Consider the following 21695-nt stretch of genomic DNA (forward strand, 5'->3'; position numbering starts at 1 on the left):
CCAGCATTGACCTTCTGTGTTCCAAAGGTCCTCCAAGCTCTGACATTTTGTGTTCTAAGACCCCTTCTAGTTCTGACAGTCTATGTTCTAAAGTCCTTTTCAGGTCTGCCGTTCAGTGTTCTAAGGCCATAACATTCTGTTAAGACCCCTCCAACTTTGACATTTTGTTCAGAGGACTCTTCCAGGTCTGACATTCCAAGTTCTAAGAACCTACCTGTGTTCAGTATTATATATTTTAAAGGTCCTCCCCACTCTGTTGAAAAGCAAATGTCTTAAGGAACATCCCATTCAACATTTATTAATCAATACAATGTATAAATTTATTACTCACCTACAATGTGGGTATAAAGAGGCTGAACTGATTGTTGGGTTCATAAGCCTCAGGCTTTGTAGGATAATAGAACTGGCAGATACTTTAGGGGTCACCTAGGCCTGATCCCCTCATTTTATACAGATGGTTTCTTGAGGGCAAGAATGGTTAGTTTCATTTCTTTCTTTGTATCCCCAGCTCCCATTATAACTCTTGACACATAGTAGGTGCTTAATAAATGCTCATTGATTGATGAAGAAACTGAAGCACAGAGATGTTGGTGACTTGTCCAAGCTCGAGTCCAAATTGGGAAGTCATCTCTCTGAAAATCCAGTTTTTCTTCTACCATGCTAGCTATCTCCAAGCAGGAAATATTTCCCTTATCAGTCAGGGCAACAAGAGGTTTTCCTACCTCACTTTCACCTACTTTTCCCTCTGTGCCACACCCCTGCCCCTCAGGCAGGAGGCAAAATTTAGGCACTCTGGGATCCTTCTATCTCTCAAGTTATTTGTTCTAGGGTCTGCCTGCCAAATACCAGCAAGGTTTCCCAAACACTTATCATGTTCCTGATGATGAGCTGCGTGACTCAGTGGATAGAGCACTGGGCTTGGAGCCAAGATAGACCTGAATTCAAATGTGGCCTCAGGTGCTTACTATTGGGCAAGTCGCTTAACCTTGTTTGCCTCAGTTTCCTCATGTGTAAAATGAGCTGGAGAAGGAAATGTCAAACCACTATCTCTGCCAAGAAAACCCCAAATGGGGTCAGGAAAAGTCTGTTGGGAACCGCTAGAACAACAGTCCTCTCCCCCTTGACTTAGCCTCATCGGAGTAAGGCAGTTGATTTTCACTCTTGGTCAATAACCCCCCCTCCCCCCACGGAGGGTCTTGCTACTTTTCATCACCAAAAGCGGGCTTGCCTCGACCTGCAGCAGCTATGACTTTTCGCTGTGCTCTTGGGTTTCTTCCTTTCGCCCCGGATTTCAAACTCCTCTGCCAGGTCTCCAGTGGCCCAGAAGAATAGTCTGGGACTGGAGGGGTTGAGTTTTCGACCTTTGGAGCCTGGTTTAACCCCTCCCTCCTCACTGAACCCAGGGAGTAGGAGAAATTCCTCAAATATTGACCCAAGTCCTCGAAGCCTGGCTCCCAGTTAGGAGGAATTCGCCGCCCCCGCCTCCTACCCAGAGCCATTGCCCATTTCTCGCCAGCCCTGCCCCCAAGAGAGGTCATATCTGGCTCCAGACCCTGGTCCGAGGAGCCAGGATCCGGCGGGATTTCTGGAAAGGGCCAGGACGCGTAAATCCCTCTTCTCGGGTTCCTAGGCTTCTCTCCCAGTAGCGCAAACCAAAGAGTTCAGCTGAGCCAGTAAGGGAAAAAGCCTAGGCCTGGGTCTGGTCAGGCATACCCGAGTAACCTTAAGCAAGTCTCCCCACCCCCCAAGTCTCTTTATCAATAAATGAGGTGGTTAGACCAAAAGGTCTCTGGCCCTAAGAGCCAGGGTTTTGTTGTGTTTCTGTGCCCGCGGAGGCCCAGCGATCCCGGGATGGCTAGGCGAGGGCCCGTAGGGCACCAGCTTCAGCGTTTCTTTTTGGGAAAGTCCCGACAGGCCCCAGAAGCCTTTGAATCGCCTTTGGGACCCGTAGATACCGCGGGGCCTTAAACTCTCCCGAGTGGAGACTCTTTCTATTATAGGCTTAGGACCGAGATTAGGTTCTCGAGCGATTTAGGTTCTGCAGCGGTTCTTGCTGATTGAGAGAGCCGGTCAGGGGGCCCTGTGGTGGAGGCGGGTGCAAGCAGGAGGTCAGAGGAGCCCGGGGAGCGGGATGAGGGTGGGGATGGGGGTGTGTGTTGGGGACTAAGTGCATTTGGGAGGCGCAAAGCTGCTGGAGGCCCCGCGCAGGGGGTAGAGGTTGAGCTCCTCCCCCCGCCCCATCCGGGGTCCTGGAGAGAAGAGGAGCTGGAGGTGGGCAGGTGAGGTCGAAGTGACTACTTCGGGATGCCTCTGTTCCCTCCCCCCCCCGCCCCCACCCACTCTGAGTCGTGGGTGGTTGCAGTTCCTCTCTGACCTCTCCACTCCCTTTCACTCCTCAAGCTGGCTGCCCGAGGACTGGGCTGGTTGAGTGGCGCCGAGGTGGTGCAAGGCCCCGGGCTTCCACCCCCTACCCCCGGGGTGTCAGCACTCTGGCCTGGAGGAGAGGGGGTGAGGGAGGACAGACGCGGACGCTGGACAAAGAGTAGCTTGTCCAGATCCTGGAGCCTGTCCTTCCAAAGGGTGACATCAACTTTATGCTGTGGCCATGGGGGAAGGGGAGGAAAAGAGACACCCAGGCTTTTCCCGGATGGCTTGACTGTGTCACCCCGACGCGGCCCCAGGGAGACGCCTGGACACGTGCAACTTTGTTCACAGATCTTCATCTGGAAGCACGACTCCCAGGTTACTGCTCTGGAAAGAGCCCAGTGGCCAGGGACCCAAAAGCATCCTTGGTTCTGGAGGTCCAGAGCCGTCGGGGAACGGTCTTTGCCCAGAAGTTGATAGGGTCTTCCACTCCCGAAAGACCTAGTGGCCCCCAACCCTGCTTAAGCTTAGAAACGGGCGAGGCGCCCCTGGGGGTAGGAAGTGGGGAGGGAGGGGAGGAGCAGAAGAAACTTTCCCTCTTAAGCCCCTGAGGAATGTCGGCGGATTTCCTGAAATCCGACCCCGGGGCCGCGCAGCGTTCCCCTGCCCCCCTCACCTGGACTAGCTCTCGGGGGTGGGGGGGGCGGGGAGCGGTGAATTGGGAAAGGGAGGAGGTTGCTGGCCTCCAGCTGCTATGGCTGCCTGGGGGGAAGGGAGAGCTCACCTGAGCTCAGGACCACGGAATTTAGGATCCCTTCCTTTTGCTGCTTCCCACCCACTTTTAGACCCACATTAGGCCAATCCGTGAACCAGGGAAACTGAGGCAGGAAACAAAGGAACGCTTCTTCAATGCCTTCTCCAGGCGCTCGACTCCAATCACAGGAACTGGGAGGGGGTGCTTGGAAGGGAGCGTTCTTAGTTGCCGCACCGTCCCGGAGCTGATGTTCAGAAGAGAATGGGGAGGCCGCGAACCCTGGGGAGGCCGAGGACCATGCAGCTTCTGACTCCCGCTCCCCGCCGCTTTGGGGCGAGACAGGAGACCAAAGCCAGATGTGCGGGCTTGCAGGTTACATTCCAGCTGCGCCCGACACAGCCGCGGCTGATTAAGCCATCTGGGGACCGGGCGGGGGCAGATGAAAGGCGGGAGCTGGGCTGGGGGAGGGGGTAGTATACCCGGGCTCCCGCCGGGAGCCATCGCTTTTCCTCTCCCGCCACTCCTCTCTTTTCCCTCCAGCCGGAGGCACCTTTGGCGGCCTCTGACCTAGGGCATCTCCCTCTGAGTCTAGAGTCAAAAGTCTCGGCCGAGAGATCAAGGGGCGGCACCTGCGCACGTGGCGGGCGGCAGAGCCTCTTAGGCGCCGGGGGCCAGCCCTGAAAGGGTCTGGGAGGCCTCTGCCCAGCTCCGCACAGAACTGGGACCACATTGTCCAGTTCTGGGGCCCCCACGGCAGGTCTTACACCGTCCGGGGGCTTCCCTTTTCCAAGGGAGGGAGGACCAGGTCTCCCGCCACCCTAGAAGCAAAGAGAGTGAAGGGAACTCCCTTTGGGAAAAGTTCCTCATTGCCAGGGATAGGGAAAATTGTACGCTTCCTAGCGTCTAGGGCCAGTTCAGGACAAATTGCGAGGTACAAAATACTCCTGTCGGGTATGGTGGTGGTAGTGTAGGAAGAATTCGTTTGGGGCGAATGTCCCTGTCCCTCGCTGTCATATTACCCCAGCGATCCATCTGACTCAACGGTCCAAGGAAGAGCCGAGAGACGACCTCGGGCCCTGGTCCCCTCCCTTTTCTCCTAGAGTCTCGCAGCAATTCTGGAGGCAGCGATGGAAACCTCCGGCTTCACGTGGAGGAGCTAGGTAGCGACCAGCGGACCCAAGGGAGAATAAATGGCATGCCCCCGCCCAAGAGGATCTCCTAACTCCTTTCTAGCCTCCTTGTTTTCTCCAAATTCTTTGCCTCCTGGTTCCTGGTCTCCATCTCTCCCCATCCCCCCCGTACTGTCTCCCAAGCTCCCTTGCTCAGGGACGATGACGTCACACCCCAGCCCCCCGCGCGCCCCTCTCTGAGCTTCTGGTTCTGTCTCTGGCCAGACCCCACAGGCCCCCGGACCCTAATCCCCGCGCTCGCCATGGCTGGCGCCGAGGTCCAGATGCTGCTCCTGCTGCTGTACCCCGGGCTGCTGCCGCTTGCCACGGCCGCCCGTGGGGACCCGTTCGCCCAGCAGCTGGGCCCCACCAGCTCGTGCCAGATGCAGTGCAGTCTCTGGATTCCTCACGCGGGGGCGGCGGTGCAGGTGAGAGGTGCGGGTGTGGGTAAGGGCAGGGGGCCACTGGCCGCCCGGCGAATTTCAGGCCCTGGCCGGCCGGGGGCTAGAGCGCGTCCCATTTTCCACCAGCTGCGTGTTTGCAGTGGGAGGTCAGGCCCCAGGGCGGGGCGGGGCTGGGGGCCCAGCGCTTATCGGGGGCCCATCCGTGCCCCTGCGGCCATGGCGGGCATGGGCGCCCCTTTCACCCTTCTTGTTGCCCAAAGGAGGAGCTGCAGAACGCCTGCGCCCGGGGCTGCCGCCTCTTCGCCATCTGCCGCTTTGTGACGGCCAGCTCCGAGGCCAACGTCACCCTGGCTGAGTGCAAAGCAGGTGATGAGGAGTGGGGGGTGGAATACCCGTAGCAGAGAAGTAAGGAGTGGAACCCTTCTGGTCAGAATGCGATGGGGATTAGGGATGGGGGAGGCCACTCACTACCTGTGGGATGGGGCTACCTAGTGTGACCTCAGACAACTCACTTCCTTTCTAGAGGCCTCAATTCTGGAAACAAAAGAGGTATTTAGAATAGACGATCTTTCAGCTCTAAATCTTCTAAGTGAGCCCCAGGCTGGGGAAGGAGACTGGCCCTTCCTTAGGCTGGGAGCATGCATGCAGAGTGGCCAGACATTGAGAATCCTCCACCATTCCCTCCTGAAGCCTGTCTGCAGGCCTATGACCAGGCTCGAGAACAGCTGGCATGCACTGAAGGATGCTTGAGGCAGATGCCTGATTCGCAGAGACCTTCATTTCCACCTCTACCTTCACCTTCACCTTCACCTCCACCTGAGCACCATAAGGTGTGAAGACAGGTCCCTGGGAAATTGGCTTCATTTCTGCTGCAGGGTACAGGGGAAGGGGGCCCAGAGAGGCAGCTGGAAGACCTGCTTTTAAGTCCAGTTTCTGCTAATAAATGACTTGGTGACCATGGTAAAGCAACTTCCTATCTTAGTTGTCAGTTTCTCCATCTGTTAAATGAAGGGGTTGAAGCCAGTAGGTCTTTCATTTCTGACATTGTAGAGTTTGATGTCTCTTCTAGCTTTGATTTATGCTTATACCATCTAACTCCCACCTTCCCTTCAATTCTCACAGTCAGCCAGGCACCAGGTTCTCTCATGAATTTTTTGGGGCAGCATTTCTCCCATCTATTCCCCCGTTTATCCTCCCATGATTCCTACCTTAGTCTAGACCTCTGAATCTCTGGCCTGCACTTTTGTAACAGGCTTCTAATTGACTTCTCTGCCTCCAACCCAACTGAACAGGCTGCTACAATCATTTTTACCAATCCTGGGCTTTGATAACATCTCTGTCCTGCTCAAATACTCTCTGTGGCTCCCCCTGGACTTCAGGAGAGGGTTTATGGTCCTCAGTTTGGTAGTTTGGTCCAATCTTCCTGTCTCGTTTATCCTCTCCCAGCTCCCTTGTATATGTCTAGTGTTCCAGCCTAGCTGGGCTCCCTGCTGGCCTCCATACCTAGCCACTGGAAAATATTTTCTCCCTTTCCTCTTCCTCTTCTATATATATCCTACCCATCCTTAAGGTCCAGCTCAGGTCCTTTCTCCTCTAAAAAGCCTGTCCTATTTAGGTGATTGCATGATTGCTACCACAATGATCTGATGACTTATGTCTTTTTTTCCTCTTCTCTCCGGTCCCTTCCCCCCACAATCTAGGGACAGAGACCAGTGCCTCCACCTGACACCATTTCAGTGATGGATGTCTTATCCAATCTGTGTAATAAGTTGATCAGCTCAGCCCAAAGCTTTATCTCTTCCACTTGGACCTATTACCTACAGGCAGACAATGGGAAGATGGTAGTTTTCCAGGTGAGAGTGGAGGGAAGGTAGGTGGTGAGTTCCCCATCATGAGAGGTATCCAAAGAAACCCTGTGGATGATGTAGGAGAGGGTTTCTGGGTTAGATGCTCTTTAATGTCCCTCTTGACTCTAAGATCCTGTGGTTTTAGAGTGGGGAGAGATGAGAGGGATAGAAAAGAGACCTCCCCCTGGAGCCTGGGTATGAGTTCAGCTGGTTCATGGGAGGGTATGTTCAGAGTCCCAGGCCTGCTGTGGCCCTCTGATGGGCACTCTTGGCCTGTCTTTTCCTTTTGGCTAGTCACAGCCTGAGATGGAAGCACCTAAGCCAGAAGCAACTCAAAACCATGCCGAGGTGACCTCCCCAGTGGATCTCCATTCAGGTGAGAAATAGGGGCAGCTGTCCCTGAGCAATCTCAACGTTCCTCTTTCCATCTCTCCCAGAGCAAGGGTGGCAGAAGCCATGGGGTCTAGCTGTTGTCCAGACAATTACTTGTTCACTTCTCAACCATCCATTATCCAGGGTCCCAGGCCCCACTTCCCAGAATCTCCAGCCTCTGGAACCCTGTCAATCTCCAGTGTGACTGAGCATTGGACAGGGGGATGTGTTCCAAAGGACCCACTCAGCAGGGGGGCTTAATCCTTTTGTTCTCCTAGGTCCTAAAGAGAAAAAAGGGAAAACTAAAGGCAAAATGACCCAGGAGACCTCCACGGGCTCCCAGCCAGAACACAACTTCCTGGGCTGCATGTCCAAGTAGGTGCAGGGCTTTAGTGGGGAGGCACTTCTGCCTGGGCCTCAGTTTCCTCACTTATAAAATGAGGGGATTAGTGCTTCTTAAATTGTGGGTCGAGCAAGGCCCACAGCTTAAGAAGCGCCGAAGAGATCAACGGTGGAAAAAGTTTAAGAAGCTCTGGATGACCTCAGAGGTCGCCTCTAGCTCTGGGTTTAGGATGCTCTTGTCCTGTGATTCCTGACCTGAATCTTGTCTAGCCCTGTCTCTCTGTATGAGGCAGCACAGTTATAGCTAAAAGAAAGCCAAAAGCCCTGGGTTCAAATCCTTTCTCTACCATTTACTACCTCTTTGACTTTGGCCAAATAAGTTAGCCTCTCTGATCCTCAAGTTTCTCATCTGTAAAATGGGGCTATTCTTGTCACTCAGAATTGGGGGGAAAGTAAGTTATTATTTTGCCCCACCCCTCCACTTAAACATGGTCTGTGACCTATCTTTACTCCCCCCTCATGATTAATTGAAAACAGACTTATTTCAGCCCCATTTCCATGATTAGTACTCAGTCATCTCTTCCCCAGGTTTATGAGAATATCTTGCTGGTCAAAGGATTCATGCTTGGAGCCCCCTACCTCACCCCGGCTCTCAGCTTGGTTCTCTTCCTTTGCCATGCTGTTGATCTGACAGAAAAGGGCCTGGCCCTCCGTCCCATTCATAGCCTTGTCTGAGACCATGCTGTGTTTGGGGGGCTGGGGTTTAGGCGCTCTGGACTGCCCAAGTGGATCCTGGCCTCCTGCCTCCTCTTTTCGGTGCTCGTCATGCTGTGGCTCAGCTGTGCCAGCCTTGTGACTGCACCAGACCAGCACGTCCGGAACCAGGTATGTGGGCTTAGGAGGATGGGGAGGGGAGATACTCAGTGTGCTTCCTAGTACTCCTCCTCTCCCCTCCCAATGATCTCAGTCATAGCCTTTTTCATGCCCAGGATTTTTTCTCTTATCCCTTCCCGACAACCTGGGTCTCTCCTCTTCTCCCCTTGCCTTTGAACCATAGGATTCCAGATTTAGAAGTTCCCTCTGAGAAAATTGAGTCCAGCCCCCTCCCCAGTGCATGAATCCATGGCAGGTGGGCATCTCTGCTCTGCTTGAACATTTCTAAGGATGGGGAGCTCATCACCTCATGAGGCAACTTGATCTTCTCCCCACACTGGGAATTCTGTTCTCTTCCTTTCTTACCCACCCCCCACAGCCACTGAGCATCTCTGGGGACAAGAATTACCTGGATAACCTGGAGTGGCCCTTGGCTCCGGCTCCGGCCCCCCTGATAGCCATCGCTGTGGAGCCCCGGGAAGCTGGCTCCTTGCCCCTAAAGGTGGAGATGGACCGTACAACTCTGTAAATCCCAGAGCGCCCTGGAGTTGGAGTTGTCCCTTTCTGCAAACCTCAACCCACGGAAGCCTCAGTGATAAAGGGATAGGGAGAGATTCGGTGCTCCCACCCCTCTAGGACAGCTCCCCCACCCCAACTCTGCTGCCCAATCCTTTTAGGCCTGGAAAAGTCCCCCTACTGGACCCCAAGGAATAGTCCCCCTCTTCTCCAGTACCTGTTGTCCAGGGATGTGTGGGTATGAATAGGGGAGGGGATGATTTGGTCTGAGTTGGGATAGGGCTGGAAGAGGGTCTTGGCTTTCTCCTCTCCACCCTTTCTCCTTTTACTCATCCTACATTACTTCCACCCCAGTGTAGCTCAGCATGCGAGTTTTGGCCCAGCCTTCCTACCCTTCCCACCCCTAGCCACTTACCCAAAGGGCATCTGGACCCAGTTGAAGCTGATTTCTCTTCCCATTCTCTTCTCCTTTCCTTCCACCCTAGATTAATTTATTATTATTTTCTAACTTGTGATCCTCAGCCCCTTCTGACTCATTTTCCTCCTGGTTCTCTTGGGCTAGGCTTAGTTGGGGGAGGAGAAGGTTCTTGGGAGCCCCCTCTACCCCTATCTCCCAGTCTCCACCATTCAGTGACACCAGGCAGCTAGCTCGAGGCTGGCAGTGGGTGGGGGCAGTTGCTGGGGCGAGAAGAATAATAGGGAGTGAATAAAATCTTTATAACTGACATTCTGAGTCGAGAATTTGTGGTTTCTGTATTTGTGTGTGCATCGGCCTGGGCCATGAGGCCGGGGAGGTAGGAAACAGAAGAACCGACAGGGCTCTTTCCAATGTTCAGGAATAACCCCTCCCATTGACTCTTCTGGCATGGAGCCCTGGTTACTCAGCCCCATGCCATAGTCTTGGGGAGGGGGAGGGAGACGTGCATGGAGAGGCTCAGGCAGGTCATCCAGTGTGCCAGACCTGGGGGAAGCACTGGGGATGCATGAAAGGCAAAAAACACAGTTCCTCCCCTCAAGGTGCTGCCAATCTAATGGGGAAGACAGCATGCAAACAACAAGATCTATGAGGTATTTGGAGGCAATCTTTGAGGGAAGGGCTGGGAAAGGCTTCCTGCGTAAGGTGGCATTTGAACAGACACTTTCCTTCTGAGTCCATGATGTGGGGAGCATGGACTCCCCCATGAACCCCAGAGCAGGAATATGCCCCGCGTTTTAAAGAGGAAGGTTTTTTCCTTGCTCTATGTTGCTTTCCCGTCTCCTATCCCCAGGGGCTACTTTGGAGGGTTGACCCCAGTAGGGGTAGTAATTCATTTCTTTTGTTGGGAGGTGATCGGGGTTAAGTGACTTGCCCAGGGTCACACAGCTAGTAAGTGTCCGAGGCTGGATTTGAACTCAGGTCCTCCTGACTCCAGGGTGGATGCTCTATCCACTGTGCTACCTACCTATCCCTGTAATCCATTTAAGTTTGACAAAGCTCTTTTCCTGCTATCATCCTAGGAGGCAGGCAGAGCAAGATTAAAGCCTCATGCCCACTTGGTGGAGGAAGGAACATGATGGGGAAGTGATTTGCACAGGGTCATGTGACTGGCAAATGACAGAACCAGGGTCTCTCTACTTTGAGTCCAATCCTTTTTCCACTCCCAGATAGGCAGCTCTTTCTGTGGGAAGAACTTAGGACTGCGATTCAGGTTCTACTCCCAGCCCTACCCCTTGTGAGTCACCTTTGCCCTCTCTGGGTCTCAGTTTCCCCATCTGTAAAACGATGGGGTTGGATTAGATGATCTCTACATTTTCTTCCACCTCTGATGTTTTATGTGCCTCCAGTACTGGCTGGAAGAACTGGAGAGGTTTAACTTAGAGAACACTTGGTGAGGGGGTAGGGGGAACTTTAGAGCTATTTTCAGAATCTGAAGGGCTGGCATGTGGAGGAAGAGGTTTAGACTCATTCTGCTTGGCCTCAGAGGGAGGAATAAGGAGCAGTGGGGTGGGGTGGGGGGGCGGGAAGGTGCAAAGAAGTAGGTTCTAGGAAATAGCCAGGGCTGTCCAAAATGAAAGGGGCTGCCTTCAGAAGTAGTGAGCTGACTGTTCTTGGAGGGTTCAAATAGAGGCTGAATATGGTCTCAGGACCCTCCCAGTTCCTGACATTCCAGGTTCTAGGGGGCCCCCCCATCCTCTGTTCTAAGGGCCCTCCCAGCACTGACATCCTGTGTTTTCTATTCTAAGGTTTTTTCTCCCTCTTCCATTCTATGATCTGTGTTCTAGAAGTTTTGATAAAATTCTTAACCATCTCTGTTGGATGGACTCCAGTCTCCCTGGATGACCGCTTCTGGTGCCATCTAACCATGGAGGGGAGACTGAAATGGAATGACTCAGCTGTCCTTGGTCATTGTTGGGGGGTGGGGTGGGGTGGGGAATGACAGGCAGAGGCAGCTCCTCTTCTTCCTCCCTTCCCCCTTTCCCCTCTCCCCACTCCAGGAGGCTGCCTGCAGTATTTCTGGGAAAGTCTATCTGTCCCTCCCCCAGCTCCCGCAAAGGCTATGCAATGGTGGGTGGTGGGTGTTGTGGCCATGGGCCGGGAATGCCCAGTGTGTCTGCATGATGTGGGAGTTGTCATGGTAACAGGAGGGCTTGATTCCAAGGCAGACCAACAGAGATGAGGTCCCAAGGGCAGTAGCAGAAGGGGCCTAAGGGACAGCAGGTCATTCCCTCGCTTGGGTTTTTTGGGCACAGTCCATCATGGAAGGGGCAGAAACCCTTCCCCAGCATCCCCAGGATCCCGGAAAAGGGAGAAACTGAGTAAATCTCTGTCAGAGAATAGAAAGGCTAGATTCCATTGCACCTGAGAGCTCTGGCATGGGAATTGAGACCCCCGGGTTCTAATCCTGGCATTGCTATATGCTCTTGGAGTTTCCCTGGGCTAATCACTGCCCATTTCTGGATCCCACTTGCTTCATCCGTAAATAAGAAAGTTGGGCTAGATGATCTCGAAGGTTTTTCCAGGTCCAAATCCTCAGATTTTCTGTAAGCACATCTATGTACAGACATACACGTTAAACATACGCGTAGGTTCACAAACACAAAGGCACATAATAGATTGCACAGAGATACATGTATACAAATGAGTATGTACAGGCCCCCTGCCCATAGGGATATGAACACACACATGCACAAGGGAACATATACACATGTATGAATATATATGGAGTCACAGTGCAAAATACATAAACACAATACGTACATGATATGCATATACAAATGTACATGAACAAAGCATAAAGATTAAGAATGATCATAGCATTCTACAATTTCTATAATGCTTAAAGATTTGCAAAGCAGTTTACAAATATTATCTCATTTGATCCTTATAACAATTCTGGGAGGTAGGTGATGTTATCAGCCCCATTTTACACAGGAGGAAACTGAGACTGACAGCAGCTAAGTGACTTGTCCAGGGTCACAAATCTGTTAAGTGTCTGAGGCCAAATTTGAACCCAGGTCTTCTTGAGTCCAGGTGTAGTGCTGTAACCATTGTGCCATGGTACGTAAGTACATATGCATGTATGAATGTATGTATATATATATATAATGTAGAAGAACATGGAGAAGAAGAATATATTAAACAATATATTAAATTACAATATAATATAATCCGTTAAAACAATGTATTATATTAGAAGAATAATACATTATGCACACATGTACTCATGTACACACATGTATGTATATGTATGTGTGGGTACTTTATATATACCCATGGGGACATCTATCACTATTTAGAGTGGGAACATGATTGGCCATCTGCATGACCTCTGTAGGCTCCCACACTGGCCTGTGGTCCTGTGGACCATTCCTCATCTCCAAGTTCTTCTGGGCTAGGGATGAACTCAGGATGCTGAGTGCCCATGGATGCTGGTCTGTTGTTGGCTGGGGGACCTCACCTCTTCCCCATGGGAACTGGTCCCTGTTGGGAGCTCAGCCCAGAAGGAAGTCCATGGTCTCCCCCAACCCCCACCAGTCCTTACCATCTGGCCTGTGCCTGCAGCCAGAGAAAGGGGGGAGAGAGGCACAGACCAGGGGGTGAGTCACACACTCAGACGCTAAGGCAGCAGCCGCCTCCAGGAAACTGGGCCCTGGAGTCCAGGATCACAATGCCTCCCTCCTCCTCCCCACCACTCCGCCTGCCCCCAGCAGTGCTGAGCTTCAGCCCCAAGATGGAAGGAGGGTTGATCTCACCAGCCAGAAGGATAAACATTCATTCTTTCAGACCTTCATTCCTTCATTCATCCTCTTTGGCAAATACTTGCGGCTGAAGGTACTGATACTTCTGTCTCAACTCAGAATGCTGGATGCTAGAACAGAGAATGTCAGAGATGGGAGGGCCTTGGAACTTATGGTACCAGATCTAGGAGAACCCTTAAAACCTTGCACCTAAAATGTCACATCGAATGTCTTAGTTGGTAGGGTTCTTAGAACATAGAATGTCCATAACTGGGAGGATCTGTAGAACATGAAATATCTAGGCTGGGAAGGCAGCTTAGAACATAGAATGTTTGAGCTAGAAGGAAACCTAGAATATAGAAACATAGGATAACCTCTCTTGGATCTGTGTTTTGATCTTTTCTACTAAGCAGACAATAAGACTCGTGAGTGCATGGATGAGGACCCATCTGAACTCTAGACAGTGTCTCCCCCAGCTCCTAGGACAGCTGATATTCAGTGAATGAATGAGAGATGATGATAACATGTACAAGCTGGAAGAGGCCTTAGCATCTGTCCCCTTCATTTTATGAAAGAGGAAATAGGTACAGGATAGGAAAGATGCTCACTCAAGGTGCAATGGCAAGTCACTGGTTGAATTACACTGGAACCCAAGCGTCCTGACTCCCAGCTCAGGCTTCTTTCCTCATTTCTTTCTTTTTTTTTCTTTTTTTTTTTAGGCAATTAGGGTTAAGTGAGTTGCCCAGGGTCACACAGCTAGTAAGTGTCAAGTGTTTGGTCTGAGGTCGGATTTGAACTCAGGTCCTCCTGACTTCAGGGCTGGTGCTCTATCCACTGCACCACCTAGCTGCCTCCTTTCCTCATTTCTTTCCCTATTAATTGCATCCTTATATATTCCAGTTATTGGTTGGTTGCTGTCCTTTGTTCTCAAAGAGGACCACATGACATCACTACATTGGGGTCAAGGCACAGTGTGTCCTGCTATGACGGATCAGACCAATAGGAGCTTGGAAGGCTCTACCACAAATAGTCCATATGAAGATTTGGGGTGGAGATGTCTCTGAATTTGAGCATCACATTTTTTTTTTCCCGTTGTAAGACTGTCTTGGAGCATCTGATCACGTACAGCTATGAAGGACCTTGGTCAGCAGCTTAGGGAGGGACTTTATACAAAGGAAGTCGACCGGTCTCACTGTCATTTCAAAGGAGAAAAAGTCATGTGTTTTCCCTGGGGTCCAGGAGGTGGAGATGCTCCTTGGGTCTACTTGGTTAGTCTTCTTTGCTTTGAACTTATCCATCTCTCCTTTTACATCTCTGTCCTTTCACATCGTGGAGTGTGGAAAAAGGAGTCCGATGTCCAGGATGAGGAAGGGGATCATCCTACAGTCCTCAGTTTGGATCAGACCACAAAACTGGGCAACTAGGTGGTGCCATAGTGCATGGAGCACTAGACCTGGAGTCAGGAAGACGTATCTTCCTGAGTTCAAATCCAGCCTCAGGAACTAGCGGTGTGACCCTGGGCAAATCACTTAACCCTGTTTCCTCATCTGTAAAATGATCTGGAGAAGGAAATGGCAAACCACTCCAGTATCTCTGCCAAGAAAACACCAAATGGGGTCATGAAGAGTCAGATACTTCTGAAATGACTGAACAGCAACAAACCACAGCTGGAGCACTGTACTCAACTCTGAGTGTGATAGTTTGGGAAGGACATATACAGACAAGCCGGAGCAGTCCACATTAAGCCGTCAGGCAGTCAGCATTCATTACATGTCACAGACAGACCAGTTGAAGGACCTGGGGAGACATGATGTAAATTTAGGCTATTGTGGAGTACAGGGCTTAGATTTATTCTGCTTAGTACCAGAGGTCAGAACAAGAAACCTGGGCAGAAGTCACAGAGAAACAAATTTTGGCTTTAGAAACTTTGAAGTAGCTAGGTAGTGTACAGGAAGTCAGGAAGACCTGAGTTCAAATCCTGCCTCAGACACTTACTAGCTGTGTGACCCTGGGCAAGTCACTTGACCTCTGTCTAAATCAGTTGCCTCATCTGTAAAATGGTGATAATAACGGCACCTATCCCATGGAGTTGTTGTGAGTATTAAATGAAATCACATTTGTAGTGTTAGCACATAGTAGGGGTTATGTAAAAGCTTATTCCCTTCCCCTCTTTAGAAACTTCCTAAGAATTACAACTGTCCCATGATGAAACAGGTTGCCTCAGGGGGACCTTGGGGTTGTATTTAGAGCTGGTATATCTAACTGCTTCATTTTAATAATGGATTTTTATTGATATCTTTTGGTATTACATCATCTGTATTTTAAAATATATCTCTTCCTCCTCTCCTCCCCAGCAATGCATCCCTCAAAACTACAATTTAAAAAGAGGGAAGGCAAGCAGTTCAGCAAAACCAAACAACACATCAGAGTCTGACAATACGCACCATAGTCCAAACCCAGAGTCCTTCACTTTGGCAAAGAAGGGACGGGTACATTTCTCCACTTGCCCCAGGGTTAAGCTGGGATATTATAATAACACTGCATTTAGTTTCATTTTTTGGTTTACATTGCTGTGCCCTTTAATACATATGGCTCCCTATTGTCTCTAGGAGCAAATCAAAATGTTCTGTTTGGCATTCAGAGCCCTTCCTAACCTGACCCCCTCCTGCCTTTCCTGTCTTATTCCATCTTTCTCACCACTACTCACTTTGGAATCACTGGCTTCCTCACTGCTCTGCCACCAGACCCTCATCTGCCTCATCGCTACCTCCTGCTTCCTGCCTCCAGGCTCCGTGGTCCCATCCACTGTGTATCTTGTTTGTACATAATTGTTTACATGTCATCTCCCCCCATAGACTGGGAGCTCTTTGAGAGCAGGGATTGTCTCAGGCCTTTTTGTATTCCCAGAGCCCAGCATATAATAACGGCACCTTAACCTTAATAAATGGTTACTGACTCTGACTCCTTAATTTTACAGATGATAAAACTGAGGTTCTGAGTAATTTGCCCAATCACACAGCTCAGAAATGGCAGAGCTGGAATTTGAACTCAGATCCCTGCAGGTCTTTGATTAGATTGCACTTGTCAGGCCAGTTAGGTGGCTCAGTGGATGGAGTGCTAGGTTTGGAGGCAGGAAGACTCATCTTCCTGAGTTCAACCAACACTAGCTGCGTGACCCTGGGCAAGTCACTTCATGCTGTTTGCCTCAGTTTCCTCATCTGTAAAATGAGCTGGAGAAGGAATGGTGAACTTCTCCAGTATCTTTGCCAAGAAAAGCCCAAGAGGGGTCATGAAGAGTTGGACACAACTGAACAGCAAAAGTCACTTGTCAGGAACACTGTGGGATAGGTTACTCTTTTTGTGTTCACATGTAGGTTAAGTGTCGTCAAAGGATCATAGATTTAGAGCTCATGAGCTCATCTATTCTATCTCTCTCATTTGACGGATGAGGATACTGAGGCATGGCACATAGAGATGGAGTCAGGATTTGAACTGAGGGCTCCTGACTCCTCTGACTACAAAACCAAGGCTCCTTCCACTGAACCACGCTGCCTCCTCTTAAGCTCTGGGGTTCTCTGGTTCTAGAATATCCACAACCTATCCTCTACCCCCACCCCCACCCTCAGACCTGGACACACTCCTCCAGAATAACATGGAGGTCATCATCAACGTCGTTTGGCTCTGTAGGCCTCCCTGCGGAGGGAGGAAGTGGAAGGGAAGGAAAGGTAAGGTTTATAGCCTCGGTCAGTCCCCAGAACCTGGGCTGCCCCCAGAGACCAAGCTGCAGGTACCTTGTGAGCAGAGGGCAGCCTGGAGTCAGCCATCTGGTTCCCAGACAGTTTTCCTTTTCCAGAGAAAGGGGCCCCTCCACCTGCTCCTGGAGACATCTGGGAGGCTGGACAACTGATGGGGGCCGCTGTTCTGGGGGAGGAGGGAGTCTGTGTCTGTCTGTCTCTCCTATACCTCACCAGATTCAGCATGGTAGTGGACAGAGTGCTGGACCTGGAGTCAAGAAGAGCCAGGTTCAAATCATGCCTCTGATGCCTTTGTGACTATGGGCTCTTCAGTTAATTTGTCTGAACTTCTCTTCCTCCTTCCCTACATTTTCCCCTCCTTCCCTCCTTCCTTCCTTCCCTCCTTCCCTCTTTCCTTCCTTCCTTCCCTCCTTCCCTTCTTCCTTTCTTCCTTCCGTCCTTCCCTCCTTCCTTCCTTCCTTCTTTTCTTCCTTCCTTCCTTCCTTTTCTTTCTTCCTTCCCTCCTTCCTTCCTTCCTTTCTTTCCTCTTTCTGTCCCTCTTTTCTTTCTTTTTTCCTTTCTTCTCTCTGTCTCTCTTTCTGTCTCTCTCTGTCTCTGTCTCTCTCTCTCATCTAGCATCTTCAGGATCTCTGAGTTTTATTTAAAAGAAGAAGATTGGACTACATAAGCTTGAAGATCGCCTCTGCTTCTTTTCTTTTTTTTTTTTTTTGGCTTTTTTTTGGGTGCCCTCCAGTTCTAAACCTGTGACCTTACTGTTCCCGCTTGTGTATCCTACGCTGTCCTTTGCCCCTAGCGTTCAATGTGTTTGAGCAGTTTATTGCAGAATCTCAGCCCTGGGAGGGAGGGCATCCAGTACATCAGGCTCCATCTGATCAGGAACCCCCCTCACGACCCAAGAGGTCATCCTACTTCCAGCTGAAGATCTCCAATGAGGGAAACTCATAATCTCTCAAGGCAGCCTCCTCCTCTTTTTAACAGCTCAAAACATGAAGAAAAATATCCCTGCATTAAGGCGAAAGGGAAAAGAAAGGAACAAACAATTATTACGTGCCAGGCACTGCACTAAGCTCTTTACAAATATTATTTCATTTGATGCTTAGAACAACCCTGGGAGGGAGGTGCTATTATTATTCCCATTTTACAACTGAAGAAACTGAGGCAGACAGAGGCAAAGTCATTTTCCCAGGGTTGCACAACTAGTAAGTGTCTGAGGCCTGATTTGAACTCAGGTCTTCCTGACTGTGGGCCAAGCTCTCTAACCACTGCACCACCTAACCAAAATGCTCCTATTTTTGCCTTCTGGGTTAAAGCTGAATAAGTCAAGTCTCTCTTTCACATGATGCCATCATGCCTTCCCTCTTCCTCCTGCTTCCTCCCAGCCTTTTCTTCTCCAGGTTAGATACCACTAGTTACTCTAGATGATTCTTATCATGACAATGATGTTGACCAACATTTTTTTGCAGAACTTTAATGTCCACAGAATTCTTTACATACTCACTCATTTGAACCTTGAAATACTTCCTGGGTTGTTAGAAGTGTGTGTACCACTTTACAGATGAGAAAACTGAGGCTCAAGTGAGATTAAAAGACTTTGGATCACAGAACCGCAGATGCAGATCTGGGAAGGACCTCAGAGGTTGTTTTGTCCAACCTCCTTGTCCAACAGATGAGGAAACTGAGGCCCATGAAAGCTTAGTGACTCAGCAAGATCAAATAAGTAGCGTGCTCTGACTCCAATCAACTGCCGCAGGAACTGACGGGACAGATTTCAGGTGTCTGCTGCCTTCAAATCCAGTGCCCATGCCACCCTGCCATGGCAGGGTCTACCAGCCTTCCCCCTTCCTCATCCTGGCTATCCTTCTCTGGATGGGCTCTGGTCTGACAGTATCTCTCCTATAACGTTCCAGAGCTGAACACTATCTTTTATTTTTTTTAATTTTTTAAAAATTTTTTAAAGATTTTTAAAAATTTTTTTTTTGTTGAGGCAATCGGGGTTAAGTGACTTACCCAGGGTCACACAACTAGGAAGTATCAAATGTCTGAGGCTGGATTTAAACTCAGGTCCTGACTCCAGGGCCAGCGCTCTATCCACTGCGCCACCTAGCTACCCCCCCCCCCATCTTTTAGATAGGGTCTGGTCAGGGCAGCAGATGGCAGGACAGTGACCTCCCTCAGTCTGGACATCCTCTCTCAGCATGTAGCCTGAGCTTCACTTTTAGGTCTGGGATGACACACTGTCACCTCCTTTTCAGTTTATATAGGGCATATCTTCTTCCCTCAACCAGGCCAGAATGCCGTCTTCCCTCTTCTCTGCCTCACACTTTCTGGAATTCAACAACTCCTCAGTATGACATTCAAAGCCCTCCACCAACTAGACCAAATCTAGTTCTCATGCCTTAATTTACACTTCTTCCTTCACATACTCCATAATCCAGCAGCAGAGGCAGTTAGATGGTGCAGTGGTTAGAGCACTGGACTGGGAATCAGGAAGACCTGAGTTCATATCTGGCCTCAGATACTTTCTAGCTGTGTGATTATGGACAATTCACTTAACCTTTCCTAGCCTCAGTTTCCTCATCTGTGAAATGGGAATAATAATAGTACCTACCTCCCAAGGTTGTAAGGATCAATATGAAATAGTATTTGTAAAGCATGTTGCAAACCTTAAAGCACTTTATGAATGCTAACTATTATTATTATTTAGCAAAACTAGATGTCCCAGAAGCTGATCTCTGCCTCTTCCACACTTGTGCTAATTCTGGTCCCTCTTCTTGGAATACCCTCCCCATTGTATCTGTTGAAATCTTCCTTGTCCTTCAAGGACCAGCTCAAATGCTGCTCCCTCCAGGAAGCCTTCCCTGATCCTCCCAGCAGGAAGCTAGTTCTCTCTCATCTAATCTCGTAGTATTGTGGACTCTGCTGATGTTCCCTTTATCCTGTCTCGTCTTCCTTGTCTCTCTCCTCCTCAATTCATCCTCCCCACAGCTTCCAAAGGGACATTCCTAAAGAGTAGCTCTGATCATGTCATTCCCCCTCTCAATGAACTCCAGTGGAAGGAAGGAGATGAGAATTTATTAAATGTGTACAGTACAATTCATCAGGCATTACACTCAGAACTTTACAAATATTATCCCATTTTATCCTCACAACAATTCTGGGAGGTAGGTGCTATTATTATCCCCATTTTATACTTGAGGAAACTGAGGCAGACAAAGCTTAAGTGCCTTGCCCAGCTATAGTCAGTTAGTAAGTGTCTTGAGGTTGGTTTTGAACTCAGATTTCCCTGACTGTAGGTCTGGGGCTCTATCCACTGCACCCCCAGCTCCCTATTACCTCTAGGGTCAAACAAAAACTCTTTCCTAATCTCTCCAGATGCTGGTGTTACCCATGTGCTTTTTACATGTATGGGGTATTCAAGGAGGACTATCACCTCTGGTGGGAGGGCTTGTTGAGCCCTTTTCAAGGCTGCTCTTCCACTTTGGGTGTCCATCTCTCATCCCCCTCTCACCTGTGGCTCTAAGAAGCTGTAGTACGCACCGTTGGCCACACCTGTGTAAAACTGTCTCAGCAGATGGCTCAACCAGGTAGAGGGTAACCCATGGGCCTCAAACCTGTTGATGAGTTAGGGGAGTGTCTACCCCAAGCATGCGAAGACTTCCCCAGTGGAATGGGCAGATGAGAACAAGCTGTCCCAACGGCCATGAAGGCAGCCAAAGCCGGTGCTGGGGAGCACTTAGAACTTGGTCAGACATCAAAGAAGCCAAGGTCATCCGCTGCATCCTGGGCCATCGAAGGTCATCCTGAATTTTGTCCTGTCACTGGTCTTTGATGACTCTGGAGGAGAGAGTGAGGCTGATGACTTTGCTTATGATCTAATAGAGAAGATGAGACAAGTACATACATAGCTATGATATGACTTATGATGTGGTAAATATAAACATTGCAGGTGGAGATGAGAAGAACCTTAGTCTCAGACATAGGACAGAGGTTGAATGAATGTGGAATGAAATTGAGGAATAGCTTAGCTTAAGAAGTGCCAGAGATGATGATTCTTACCCATCTGTTCATCCATCCATCCATCCATCCATCCATCTATCCATCCATTCTTCTATCCATCCACCCATCTATCTACCCATCCATCCATTCTTCCATCTATCCATCCATCTAATCTTTCATCCATCCATCCATTCTTTCATCCATGCATTAGGTCAATGTTTATCATTTGCCAGAAAGTTTTTTCTCTGGTCACCTCAACCCCTAAAGGTAAGGTATCACAATTATCTAGGTCACTGTGCACCAGAAAAACTCCCTCTAAAGTTAAAAAAAAAACAGAAAAGGAATTATATGTACAAAAATATTTATAACAGCTTTTTTTGTTGTGTCAAAGAATTAGAAATTGAGAAGATGTCCATCAATAGGAGAATGGCTGAACAAGTTGTGGTATATGACTGTTATGGAATACTATTGGGCTATAAGAAATGATGAGGGAAAGACTTTCATGAACTGATACAAAATGAAGTGAGCAGAACCAGGAGAACATTATACACAGTAACAGCAATATTGTAAGATGATCAACTGTGAATGACTTAGCTATTCTCAACAATATCCAAGACAATTCCAAGAGACTTATGATGAAAAATGGTATGCACCTCCAAAGAAAGAACTTATGGAATCTGAATGCAGATTGAAGCATACTTTTTTTACTTCATTTTTTTGTGTTTTTCTTTATTGTCTGTGTTTTCTCTCACAACATGACTATTATGGACATGTGTTTTTATGACTGCACATGTAGAACCTATATCAAATTGCTTGCTTTCTCAAGGAGGGGAGGGGAAGAAGGGAGGATTGGAATTTGGAATTCAAAATTTAAAAAAAATGAATGTTAAAAATGGTTTTTACATATAATTGGAAAAAATATTAAAAAAGAAAGAAACTCCCTCTAAGTCATAGATGATCCAGGATTGTCAATTAATTCATCACAACTTAGTCATTGAGCATTTGACTTGGGAAACTAAATGAAACACAAGGACAAGGGCTAGCAAGCCAGAACCTCAGAGACACTGGCTCCTGATCTGAGGCCA

General features: G+C 49.3%; 1 protein-coding gene across 2 annotated transcripts; it reads left to right on the forward strand.

Moving 5' to 3' along the window:
* The first annotated feature begins 2232 nt into the window (after window positions 1-2232).
* Window positions 2233-9366, forward strand: TMEM59L (transmembrane protein 59 like). 2 transcript variants are annotated; one of them, XM_027853198.1, is made up of 10 exons: window positions 3098-3490; window positions 4219-4278; window positions 4513-4715; window positions 4952-5057; window positions 5382-5521; window positions 6392-6544; window positions 6833-6914; window positions 7189-7285; window positions 8020-8137; window positions 8505-9366. In XM_027853198.1, exons 1-10 carry the CDS (start codon window positions 3475-3477, stop codon window positions 8652-8654), a joined length of 1125 nt encoding a protein of 374 aa, XP_027708999.1. In that variant the 5' UTR covers window positions 3098-3474; the 3' UTR covers window positions 8655-9366. The 2 variants fall into 2 exon arrangements, with proteins under 2 accessions (XP_027709000.1, XP_027708999.1); XM_027853199.1 differs by lacking the exons at window positions 3098-3490; window positions 4219-4278 and adding an exon at window positions 2233-2279.
* The last annotated feature ends 12329 nt before the right edge of the window (window positions 9367-21695 follow it).

Source organism: Vombatus ursinus, unplaced genomic scaffold, assembly GCF_900497805.2.
Source record: "Vombatus ursinus unplaced genomic scaffold, bare-nosed wombat genome assembly UNPS02009918.1, whole genome shotgun sequence".
Classification (NCBI taxonomy): domain Eukaryota; kingdom Metazoa; phylum Chordata; class Mammalia; order Diprotodontia; family Vombatidae; genus Vombatus; species Vombatus ursinus.